We start from the raw sequence: 12,162 nt of genomic DNA on the forward strand, positions 1-12,162 counted from the left end.
TGCGATTTTAATTTTTGAAAGGCATAAGAAATAACCTTCCCTTCTTGTATCAAAATGCATCCTAGACTATTGTGAGAACCCAAAGGACTTTCAACCAGCACATCATAATTAAGTCTCATAGATTTCACATTTTCAGGAAGAACAAGTGATGAACAAACATAGGAATGTGTAGAACTAGGATCAAACAGTGTAAACACACATAAGCCAAATAACTTAAATTTACCGACAACCACGTCTTCTCCATCTTGCTAATCCCTGTGCCTCATAGCATAAGCGCGTGCAGTAGTCCTTTGTCCACTAACTTGATTAACTCCACTTGTACATGCTGCTTGGGTGTTTTTAGGTCTTGCACCTCTATTAGTTTGAGGAGGATTAATAGAAGGCTTATGAACCGAGCCTTCAATTTTCAAGGAAGAAGCATTATTAGGATTAGGGCAGTCCTTCACTTTATGATCAAAGCTCCCACAATTGAAACATGCACCAGAAGCTCTCCTGCAAGTACCATAATGATTCTTTCCACATTGCGTACAAGTGGGAACACGAGGCTTGCCTTGGCTATAATTTGGAGTGCTAGCTGTAGAAAAATCTGATATGTTTTGCTTTTGTTGCGGTGGTCTGTTATCACTATCAGCCTTAGAATTATCAAACCTTCCCCTTTTTGATGGACCCCCAAAATCTGGTCTAGGCTTTCGGAATTTGTTTTAATTTCTACTAGTTTCTTCTTTATCAAGTCGTTATCAAGTAAAAGCAGCAGACACTAACTTACAAAAGTTCTTATGTTGCAGGATCGCCACATTCTTCATAATGGAATCATTTAAACCATCTTCAAATTTCCTGCACTTGTCTTTTTCCTCTTTAATAATATCTCCAGCATAGCAAGAGAGTCTTAAAAACTTCTGTTCGTATTCAGCAATAGACATGCCTCGTTGCCTTAGATTCAAAAACTCCTTTTTCTTTACATCACAATAAGCAGGTGGGACATACTTCATACGAAATTCCTTAAGAAAATCATCCCAAGTAAGAACCGGAGGTTTTACCTTGGAATTTGGAACACTTAACCACCAATCATAAGCATCATTTTGTTAAAGTGAAATAGCATACTTAAATTTGGCAAACAAGTCAAACTTGAGTTTTATTTTCGCAGATTTCGTTGGGAAACAAGTTCGCGACGCGAAGGTGTTCCCACAAATTTTCTGGAAATTAAATTCGAGACAGTAGAGTCTGCGACATGTCCGCGACGGGGACCAAACTTTTGGCCCTTGGTGGAGCTAGTCCGCGACGCGGACATGCTCCCTCCAAGCACAACTTCAAGCTGCCTTGGCAGCTTGCTTGGCAAAGGTTGGGGTCCTTCTCGGGGACCCTTAGGGTGGCCCCCGGGGAGTCGTATCCGAACATTTTGACCCTAAAAACATTTATTAAGACACTAGGGTCACCTCCACTGATTTTAGACTCCAAACAACACATAAAAACATGAACAACATACTAGAACACACCAATATGTAAAAGGCTAGTTTTCGAACGTCTTGGTCATCCCTTGACGTTTGACTTCCAAACTCTTTACAGCTGACTAAAAATGTTATTTTTCATTATTTTAACAAGTTATAAATGCATAGAACCCATGTGAGGCTCTACTTTATCCTACTTTATTTTGAGGGTTGTTACAAAATTGATAATTTTTGAACGTGGAGTGGTGGGGTGCTTATGAGCACAATCGTGGTGACATGAGGGGTGTGGTTTGATGTGTAATGGTAAAAAAGAACAAGAATCAAGGTAAAATCCCTAAAAATTTGTAAGAGATAATTATGGTAAATTCTTTATTTATATTGTTTAATAATAAATATAAAATTATAAAATACTAAATATTTAATAAAATTAAATTAAATTGATTTATAAATAAAAAGTGATATGTTATAACTTGTAATTAAACTGTTATAAACAAGAATATTTTAAAAGTAGATTTAAAATCTGTAATATTACCTTTAATTATATATGTCGGGTGATTTTTCCGAAATAAAGATGGGTATATAAGTAATTTTTCGTATAAGATTAGCCCACCCCCATAGTTTCCGGAAAGGCCCAAACCTATTCTAATTTTTGTGGTTCCTGCCGGCTGGTTCAGGGTGGCGCCACTGTCTCCGCAACGGTAACAACAATCACTGCCAAGACTAACGGTGTCTCCCATGGCTGCGTCTGCTTGTACAGTTCACAGTTTCTCTCATCCCCATGTAGCCTTCACATCCCAATGCATCCCAACCCTATCTACTCCCAACAATAAAACTTTGAGTTTTCCCAGATACAGAAGCAACACTGTTGCTGTCACAGTTCGCTTTTCGACTAGAGCAGCAAAGAGTGACAGTAGTGACAAAAGGAAAGAAGTTTTGGAAGAAGAGGAGGAAGAGGAGCTGCCATGGATACAAGAGAAAGCATTAGACCTGGTTGAGTTTACCGGTTCTGTGACTCAGGCAATTCCTGGCCCTAGGATTGGATCTACCTCTTTCCCATGGATTCTTGCGGTGCCCTTGACTTACTTTGGCATCACTTTTGTCATTGCCTTCGTCAAAACCGTCCGCAAGTTCAATTCACCCAGGGAGAAGCGTAAAAAATTGGTATCACAACTTCCCTTGTTTACTCATCCAATTATATTATCACATTTAATATTTATTACGATACATAGATTTGTATTTCCACCATTTGTCCTTGAAATTTTAAGTTGCTTCTCACTGTCTTCTGAGTTTTAGCTAGTTACTTTTTGGAAAATTAGTACACCCTTGTCTATATGGTCAAACCCTTGATGAGTCTTCTTGGAAGCAAGATGTTGATTATATTATATTAGAAAGGACTAAGTTGGAAGCTATTGTAAGGAACATAATTATATACAAACATTTCCTTCTCAAAAGGAAGAGGTTAATAAACATATCTACCTGGCTAAAGTGGTCCAAATGTCCTTTTGATGACAGAAATGAAATGCCAGCCTTGCTGATGCACATTTAATCTTTGTATTTTCTCAAAGTATATTACACTTCTTGAATATAGTACTGCAAATCTGAAGTTTCTTATTACCAGTTTACCTACTGGGAAGATATTCTGTGTTTGCCATAATATCATAGCTTAAGAATATAATGTGTGAATGTGATCAACTTCTCTTATTATAGAATATGGTCATTTCGTAGAAGGGGAAGTATTGTGCGTTTCTTGATGAACAGCCTGACAAGTACAATTTTTTAGGTAAACAAAAATGCTGAGCTATGCAAGTCAATCGATGAGTTATTTGAGAAAGGAAAAGATTATGTTGAGCCTTCAACTTTGAAGGGACTGGCACAAAAGGTATGATGTGTTGTCTATATTGCTATCTTTAGCTTAATTTGACATGACATCAAGTCCTTCTCCCTGGTACAACATTTAGCTTTCCTTGGTTTTAGCAGTAGTCTTTTAAAATCTCATTTATTCCTTGTATGTTCTGGATTCGGAGTTATGTCTTATCTAGTTGTGACACAGAGATCCTGCCTGGACTGGTTTAGAACATTATTTTGGTTTAAGCTTAAGAATATTACATTTTAACTATTGTACTGTACTATTGTCAATTAGAAGTTTCTAGTTCTAGGTCATAATTACCAATCAAAATAACTAAGTAAAAATTTGATTCTAGGTCATAAACTTATCTTGTAGTTAGTGCTTGTTTGGATTGACGTATTTTAAGCTCTTTTAAGAAAAAACAGTTCTAGGGAATAGGGTCTAATATACCCTTCAATTTTGCTATTTAGAGCTGATATACCTACGTTACAAAAATGACTCATATACATCCTTACCGCTGCAAAAGTGGCTCACATAGACTCCTATTGTTACAAAAGTGGCTCACGTATATCCTTTTCATCTAATGGGGGTGAAAAAAATAACTTTAATTGTCTTTTGATTGTAAAAAAATCCATGTAGGGATATATATGATCTTTTTCACACATGAATTATTTTTTACTTATTTGATTATCATTATTTGAGTTTCTTATTCTTATTTCATTTTTTTAATTTCATTCTTATTGTAAAAATACGAGAAATAAAAGAAAGAAATGTGAATGGAAAAAGAGAAAAATATAAGAATTTTTTAAAAACTAATATTTTTTGTGGCAATATTGTGATTTTAAACTAATTTTTGTCTATATTTTAATTTAAGTTTTTGTATTTGGAAAAAATATTGGGCCATCTATAATAAATTTTACGAGAAAATTGGTGAAAAATAAATTTGACCATTAAAATAAACCTGTTGAATCAACGAATTAAAAATAATACGTGTTAAAAGAATCAAATATACCCCTATATGGATTATTTTTTAAATAAAATTATTAATTTAAAATTATTTTTTTCACTCCCGTTTGAGGAAAAGGGTATATGTGAGTCATTTGTGTAACATTAGAGGTATATATGAACCACTTTCATAACGAGGGTGTATCACCTCTAAATGACAAACTTGAGGGGTATATTGGGCCTTTCCCCCTAGTTTTAATTTCTTGAGTGTTTGGGTAAATTAAAAGTGCTTATAAGCACTTGGTTGGTTTTAAGCTAAACTGATCAATATAAGCCAAAAGCTATAAGTTAGAAATTCTAACTTATGGCTTTTGACTTATAAGTGAAAAGCCAATCCAAATAGGCACTTTGTTGCGGATTATTACTTGTAATTCTCTCTTCATGGTCATGAAGGGTATACTTTGATCAATTGTTCAACACGAACCTGGACTATAACATTTTCGATATACACACGTTTGTGAATGATAGAAATTGTAGCTATTCTCGTAGAACTAGAACATCAGAGGTAATGAATGCCATGAAAATATATGAATTAGAAAAGCTAGTGGCCTAGATAGTATTAGTGTGGAGGTTTGGAACAATGTTATCAAAGGTGCGTTAAAGCCTAGAAGCGAGACTCAAAACGTATTGAGCGCTTCGTCTCGCTTAATGTGCACTTCAATTTCGTCATCAAGGTTCTAAGTCATAATTTTCCTTGCCAACATTCATACTTGGTCTAAACATATAGATTTGTATTTTTCTCCCTTTGCTCACTTTTTCTTTAATGCCCACACTTTATTTGCACTTAAAGCCCCAATAGACCTTAGAGCTTTTTTGCACCTTTTGCTTTTGATAGCACTGGTTTGGAAGTGCCTTGGAGGTTAAGGAGTGGAACAATTTACCACGTTATTCAATGCTATACTAAGAAGTGGTAGGATGTCCAATGAGTGGAGGAATAGTATCTTGGTTCTGATTTGTAAGAACAAAGGAGATATTCTAAGTTTTGCGAACTATTGAGCCATTAAACTCATGAGCCATACGATGAAGCTCGAGAGATATAAGTAGAATGTGTCATTCACGTCTTTAAATTAAAATTGGTGACATTTACTTGGTCAAATGGGATTAATCTTCTTTTTCTCTTTTTGGTCCTTTTACGAACTATTTTGCTTTGATTTTGAAAATTTTGAAGTTTGTTTAAAGTCATTGAAGAAAATCTGCAGAAAATTAAGCTACTATGATAGTTATTGCAGCAACTGTTGAAGTTGTTGCAATAACTACGATAATTGCTACAACAACTAAATAGTTGCTATGATAAGTGTTGCAGCAACTATTGTAGTTGTTGCAACAGGTATCATAGTTGCTGCAACAACTTTAGCCGTTGTTAAAATTGTTGCAACAACTTCAACCATTGTTTGAATTGTTGCAGCAATTGTTGAAATTGTTACAACAACTTAAGTATAGTTGTTGTGACTACTTCAATAGTTTAATTTTTTGACAAAAAGTGAGGTGAAGGAGAGGCTGGTTGTGGCGGTGAAGGAGGTGTTGGTATTGGTAGTGACAACAAAGAACGAGGTGGTAGTTGTTGTGGTGGTGGTGGTGAAGGAGAAGGAGGTGGTAATGGTGGTGGTGAAGGAGGAAGAAAAGGAGGAAGTGGTGGTGGTGGAAATGGAGGAAGAAGTGGTGGTGGTGGGGGAAGAAGAGGAGGAAGTGGTGGTGATGGAGGAAGAAAAGGAAGAAGTAGTGATGGTGGAGTAAATGGAGGAGGTTGTGGTGACGACAACGGTAGAAGGGGAGGGGATGTGGCGGCAAAAGGGTGGGGAGGGGGAGGGAGGGGTAATGAGGAAGATAGGTCTTTTGTGTAAACAATAAAACTTGCGAGTTTTAAAATTAGTGTCATTAGCACTAATCTTAAAATTGTCCACTTCACTTATTAAGACTCGTGTCAATTTTTCTTAATTTTGTAACTCTTTTGTCACCCTTAATTATTTTTCCCATGGAATTCTGGGGAAATGTGATAGAGTGTAGACTTAGAAACACAACAAGAGTGAAAGAGGGTTGGTTTGGATTAATGTCTGCTAAATCTACAACAGAGGCTATATTCTTACTAGTAAGATAGATGGAAATCTCTTGCTAAAAAGATAAAAGACCTACCCATAATGGTTATTTATCTAGAGAAAGCATATGATAGAGTACCATACAAGGTCCTTTGATGTGTGATGGAGAAGAAGTGAATCTATGTTAAGTATATGAATGTCATGACATGTGTGACAGAGCTGCCACTGGAATGAAAACAGTGGTAGGTGATACAAAGTAGTGTCCCAGAATAGTTGGTTTACACCAGGAATCGACATTGAGTCCCTACTAGCTTGCTGTAGTTATGGACAAACTAATGGTTGAAATGGAGAAGTGCTACCATGGTGTTATGTGATAGAAGGATACCTTTCAAAGAGGACACCTTTCAAAGTGACAGGTAAGCTTTATAGAACAACTATAAGACCGACTATGTTATACATGAGCGAATGTTGGGCTGTTAAAGTCCAACATATCACGATGAGTTTGCGGAGATGCGAATGATAAGATTGATTAGATAGAATTAGAAATGGCCACATTCTACTAATAGTGCAAGTAGCGCACATTGAGAATAAAATGAGGGAAGGTCACTTGAGATGGTTTGGATATATTTTGCGTCGACCTATAGATGCACCGGTCCATATGTGTGAAACTATGGTAAGTTAAGGTGTTAAAAGGGGATGGGGTAGACCTAAAGTTACACGGAAGGAATTGGTCTCAAAAGATCTGCAATTGCTTGGAATCAAATCAGACTTAGCTATAGATAGGGAACAATGGAAGAAAAAGATCCATATAGGTGATAGCTACTTGTTGAGGATATATTTTAGATTCGTACGAAACTTTTATTACTATTGTTGTTGTTGTTGTTGTTATTATTACAATTAATATCATTTATATATATATTTAATGTATTTCTCACTTACTTTTTATTTGTATATATATATATATATATATATATATATATAACATGTCTTTTTCCACCTTTATTTATTTGTTATTATGGTGAAATGAGCTTAAATGACAAAATGAGGATTCCTATAGTCAACCACAACTTATTTGGGACTGAAGCGGAATTGTTGTGGTTGTATGTTTTTCCTTCTCCTTCTTTCCTCCCTTTGCTAAAATGGGTTGTGTTATCTTATAATTTCATGTAGATATGTCTTACCACAAAGTAGTTAGGAGAGCTTTTGTAGAATCTGACCAACTAGTTTGCACTTTTGACAATCTTCTTCTGCTAGGAGCTAATCATTTGGATTACTTTAACTTTCTAGTTAGCTTTTACTCTATTTTTTTTCCTGTTAAGGGTAACAGTATGTTAATATCAGCTAAAAGGCTGTGCTGGAGCCATATTTACAATTCAAAAATCTACACAGAGTAAGCCAATAAATTGTTTAGTTATTTTATTTGACAAGGTTGTAAATTTCTGACTTGAAGCTTAATGCTTCTGGAAATTTCTGTCTGGGAAGTTATTGAACAGGATGATAGAGTAGAATCAATCCCTTTTACCTTTTCCTACCCTTAGCGGTTGTGATAAACTCTTTCTCGGCGCAATGCCTCTGTAACTTTTCTTCAATATCTTCAGTAATATACTTCCCTTGTAAAGTGACTGCTACTTCTACCTACAACTTGGCATCTTCTCAAGGTACTTGATTGTTGCTTGTGGCATTGAATTTTTGAATTAGAGATTTGTCTTTACTGGTGGGCAGGGGTATTAGATATTTGAATTAGGCATCTGCCTTTAGTGGTGATGAAGATAGGCTGCTGCTTGTTATCCTTTTCTAATGTGCAATTCTTTTCTTTTCTTTTAATATATCTAATCTAAATTTCCATCTGCCTGTTATTGATTATAGAGTCTTGAATTAAACCATGTAAAATTTGCAGACAGGTTTTGATATGGAGGAGATTTTCCGAAAATATATTCGGTACTCCTTGAATGAGAAGCCATTTAGCCCGGATTTAATAGCATATTTAATTCAGTTGAGGAAAGCATCAATGCTGACTGATACTGAAGTAGCTGGAATACTGAACGAAATTTCACGTCGAATTGTTCAAGACAAAGGTTAGGTTTACTGGATTTCTTGTGAGCCCTTCATTCCATCTCTCCTTGAATGATCTGTTGTATGTTCTTCTAGTTTAGAAATAAGGTCTGACTACACTAGAGAAGGCCTGCTTACACCATCTCACACTGTGCACACACCCCAATAATGGGGAAGAAGTAGCAAAAATATTCTGTCTCATTGACCAAGAAGAAACTCATGTTGTTATATAGCAAATGAAGCTACCCTACCTTTTGGCTTATGGTTGGACTTCTTGATTGAGAACCTACACTTCCAAGTTCCAATGGTCTAGTGTTCTTTCTATTGGTCAAAAGTACATGGACATCAACAACAAAAGATCTATTAATTTCTGTCTGTGGAAGGATTTGAACCCTTGAAGTGCGCCCTAACCTATACAGCACATGTTGCACACTTACCACTAGACCAAAGCCCTAGACTTCATCTACTATTTCAAGGACCGACCTAAGGTCAAAAAAGATTATCATTGCAATGTGGATGTTCATCTAGGTTTGGTTTCAAATCTGTCGAACAGGCAACTCAATATTGACATCATTTGTTAGTTATTTCACCATTTAGCCGAAAGGACTTTGTGTCATGGTGTTGAGTTGTTTCCTTAATAGAGTTTTCCTCTCCCATATAAACACTTATAGGGTGTGTTTGGTATGAACGAAAAAAATGTTTTCCAATTTTCCATGTTTGGTTGGCTTAAATGTTTTGGAAAATGTTTTTCAAATCAACTTTTTTTCCTCAAATTTAAGAAAAATGACTTCCCTTCAAAAATTAAGGAAAACATTTCCAAAGCTCTATTTCATACTTAAATTGCAATATTTTGTTTTCTTATCCTACCCTATACTCCGTACCTGACCCTTCCCGTCCAAAAAAACGTAAATTTTTTTTAATTTCAAATATTTTTACCCCTATCCCCTACACCCAAACAAAAAAAAATTAAAATTTTAAAAATTATTTTTTAAAAATATTTCAAATTTTAAGTTTTTTTTTTACCTCACCCAACCCCTACCCCCTCCCCCCACAAAAAATAATGATTTTGGAATATTTTAAATTTTTAAAATTTCATTTTTATCCCACCCCATACCTGACCCCGCGACCCCCCCTCCCCCAATCAATATATTTTTTAATATAATTAATTTTTTTTCAAATTTTTAAAATTTCAATTTTTACACCATCCCTACCTCGGCACACCGTCAATTTTTTTTAAAAAAAATGGAAATTGAAAAATATTTAATGGTCTGATTTTGGAATGGTCGTCGGGTTCGTGTCCTAGTTCGGATGTCAGGGTTGGGTCCTAGATCGATTATCGACTTAGAAATTATTTTCCTAAAGAGTATTTTGTAGTCTCAAGCCAAAAATAAAAGATATTTTCTGGAAGATGTTTTTCATTCACCCAACCAAACATTAAAAAATATTTTCTACTCACCAACCAAACATTAGAATATAAGTTAGAAATCCACTTGTTTTCCAAGAACATTTTCTAGGAAAACATTTTCCTTTCATACCAAATACACCCAAAGTGTGCATAATCTGCTAAAACTTTGTATCTCTTCAACAGTTTATTTGTTGTAAACAAGTCTCTCAACTTTCAGGTCCAGTTGTTATGGATATATCAGGCTATTCCGAGAAGGGTTTGAAGCGAAAACTTGCTGTGCAAACTCTTTTTGGGAAGATATATTATCTCTCTGAGGTAAGGGCCCCCTATCAAATGAGGACCTCATCCTACTTCTTAACATATTTTGCATCAGAATGATTTCAGATGTTCCTTTTCCTTTGGTTGTGATTCATTATTTGATATCTAGATCCCTTCATTCTTGAATAACAGTCTTAGTAATTCTTTTTTCTTTACTATTTTGACTTTGAAGAGTAGCTTCTCCTCAAGTTTCCAGTTTCAAAAATGAAGAGAATATCTTCTCCTCATCTCTCATATTTAATACCCTCCTTTTGAATCTGTCATTGTATATTTTCCCTCACTTTATTGACTATGAAAAGTATATCCCCCTCAGTTTGCTTATTTTCCAGTTTCAAATGTGTTTCTTTCCAAGCTGGCTTTTATCTTTACAGAATGATCTAATGTCATAATGAGATGTAGACAAACTAGTGACTCTGGATACAATAGCATTTGCATCTCAACTTGCTTGCCCCCAGTTTTTTATCATTTAAAGCTTAAGATTCTACGTTTACGTTTAAGTAGGACATGTGAACTGCCACCGGTCTGGGATGAAGATATAATGTCTGTCATCAAAAATGTAACTTGTTAGCATCAGGTCCAAGTCAAGGCAGATCGTTGCTGACCCACATATAGAAGTACTTTCTCTATCCAAAAAAGAGTCTTCATTCCCTTTTGGTTGATCACAAAATGGTTTTCATTTTTTCCCTTATACAAGAAAAGAAAAAGCTTTCTATATAACTCGGAAGTTACCTAAGATGTATTTCTACTCTATAATATACCACTTTGACTTTATTGTATTTTCCTAAATTCAAAATACTTATATTTCCCACATTTTCCCCTAGAATTGCTAAATAACTCACTTTATTTTAGCAATTTTATTAGTATCAGTCGGGTCAAACTACGATTAGTGATTCATCTGAACTAACTTTCTTGGTAATTTCTAGAATATTGAGTTGTTGCATCCAACTTTTGTAGTGGCTCTGCATTTTTGTGGGTATTCCTACTCTAGCTCATCTTGGTTAGAGATGTAGAATTTAGTTTTACCACTGTGGACTGTAGAATTTCACTGTGATGTTTACCTCAATTGCTCTATTTGTTAAACAGCTTCCAGAATTCTGCTCAAGGGATAGCTCCTTAACTGTTAAGGAAATATTTGGAGTGGCCGAGTAAGTGACTTCTTCCAAGATTTTAGCCAATCATCGTGTGAGAAAGTAGAATTTAGCTAATCAGTCTCTGTGTGTAATAATTGTCAGTGAGGATGCTGAAAAGCTTCGGTTACATACCATCCCAGAAGCTGGGAACATGGATTCACTTGAGAGGATGGTGAACGGGTCAGATTCAGAGTAATGATTCGGCTACTGTTTCTTGATTGACGTACACTTGAGTGTAGAGAAGTTGTAGGTGTGGAGAGTATTGCAAGAGAAGTGTATTCCTTCTGCAGTGCCCAAAACAGCGGAAAAAGAAAAGTCAGAAGTAAGTCAGAACATATACCTAACCACCATGAAGCTTGTCTAGAATTGCTTCAATTTTGTGCCCACAACACTTGTGATACAAAATGCTTGTGTTTGTTGTTTCCAGGGAAAACTACTTTTTGACATATGGAGTAGTTTGAAAAATAATCATCTTCAGTTTCCATAGTAGATATAGTTTGAAAAATAATCATCATCTTCAGTTTCCATACTAGATATAGTTTGAAAAATAATCATCATCTTCGGTTTCCATACTAGATATAGTTTGAAAAATAATCATCCAAAAATATATTTTCTGCTAATTGTTTCCTAAAATATCCTCACCGTTAATACTTTGATCCAAAAGTACTCTTACGCTTGCTTCAGATTAAAAATGTCACACCACGTATGTATTGAACACTTTAATAAATTTTTTATACTACAAGTCATAATGTCCTCTTTAATATTTTCTAGAATAAGACTGTAATTACAAGTCATAACAAATTAGGATTATTTTGGGAAATTTTTTAAAATTTCAATATTTTGACATTTAATAGAATCTCTTAGCCACACTTTCAATATTTATTTAAAATATCAATATTTTAGTTTGGTATGCATCTACTTTATGTAT

At 35.0% G+C, this 12,162-nt stretch overlaps 2 protein-coding genes across 2 annotated transcripts; one reads left to right on the forward strand and one right to left on the reverse strand.

The window, feature by feature from the left end:
* Positions 1-248: 248 nt before the first annotated feature.
* LOC125830606 (uncharacterized) lies at positions 249-989 on the reverse strand. Its single transcript, XM_049509785.1, has 2 exons — positions 767-989; positions 249-676 (listed from the first exon to the last, which is right to left on the reverse strand). Exons 1-2 carry the CDS (start codon positions 987-989, stop codon positions 249-251), a joined length of 651 nt encoding a protein of 216 aa, XP_049365742.1.
* A 1,104-nt stretch (positions 990-2,093) lies between these two features.
* LOC125830617 (uncharacterized) lies at positions 2,094-11,766 on the forward strand. Its single transcript, XM_049509796.1, has 6 exons — positions 2,094-2,606; positions 3,226-3,324; positions 8,227-8,404; positions 10,004-10,101; positions 11,188-11,249; positions 11,337-11,766. Exons 1-6 carry the CDS (start codon positions 2,181-2,183, stop codon positions 11,428-11,430), a joined length of 957 nt encoding a protein of 318 aa, XP_049365753.1. The 5' UTR covers positions 2,094-2,180; the 3' UTR covers positions 11,431-11,766.
* Positions 11,767-12,162: the final 396 nt, after the last annotated feature.

The sequence above is a fragment of the Solanum verrucosum genome, unplaced genomic scaffold (assembly GCF_900185275.1).
Source record: "Solanum verrucosum unplaced genomic scaffold, falcon-dt-bn FXZP01000027.1, whole genome shotgun sequence".
In the NCBI taxonomy this organism is placed as follows: domain Eukaryota; kingdom Viridiplantae; phylum Streptophyta; class Magnoliopsida; order Solanales; family Solanaceae; genus Solanum; species Solanum verrucosum.

Bases quoted from the DNA above. Each gene is read 5' to 3' on its own strand.
- LOC125830606 (XM_049509785.1), bottom strand. From the start codon at position 989: ATGAAGTATGTCCCACCTGCTTATTGTGATGTAAAGAAAAAGGAGTTT. The intron at 677-766 runs GTAAGTTAGTGT...AGCCTAGACCAG, and splicing joins CCTGCAACATAAGAACTTTT to ATTTTGGGGGTCCATCAAAA.
- LOC125830617 (XM_049509796.1), top strand. From the start codon at position 2,181: ATGGCTGCGTCTGCTTGTACAGTTCACAGTTTCTCTCATCCCCATGTA. The intron at 2,607-3,225 runs GTATCACAACTT...ACAATTTTTTAG, and splicing joins GGGAGAAGCGTAAAAAATTG to GTAAACAAAAATGCTGAGCT. The intron at 10,102-11,187 runs GTAAGGGCCCCC...TTTGTTAAACAG, and splicing joins AGATATATTATCTCTCTGAG to CTTCCAGAATTCTGCTCAAG.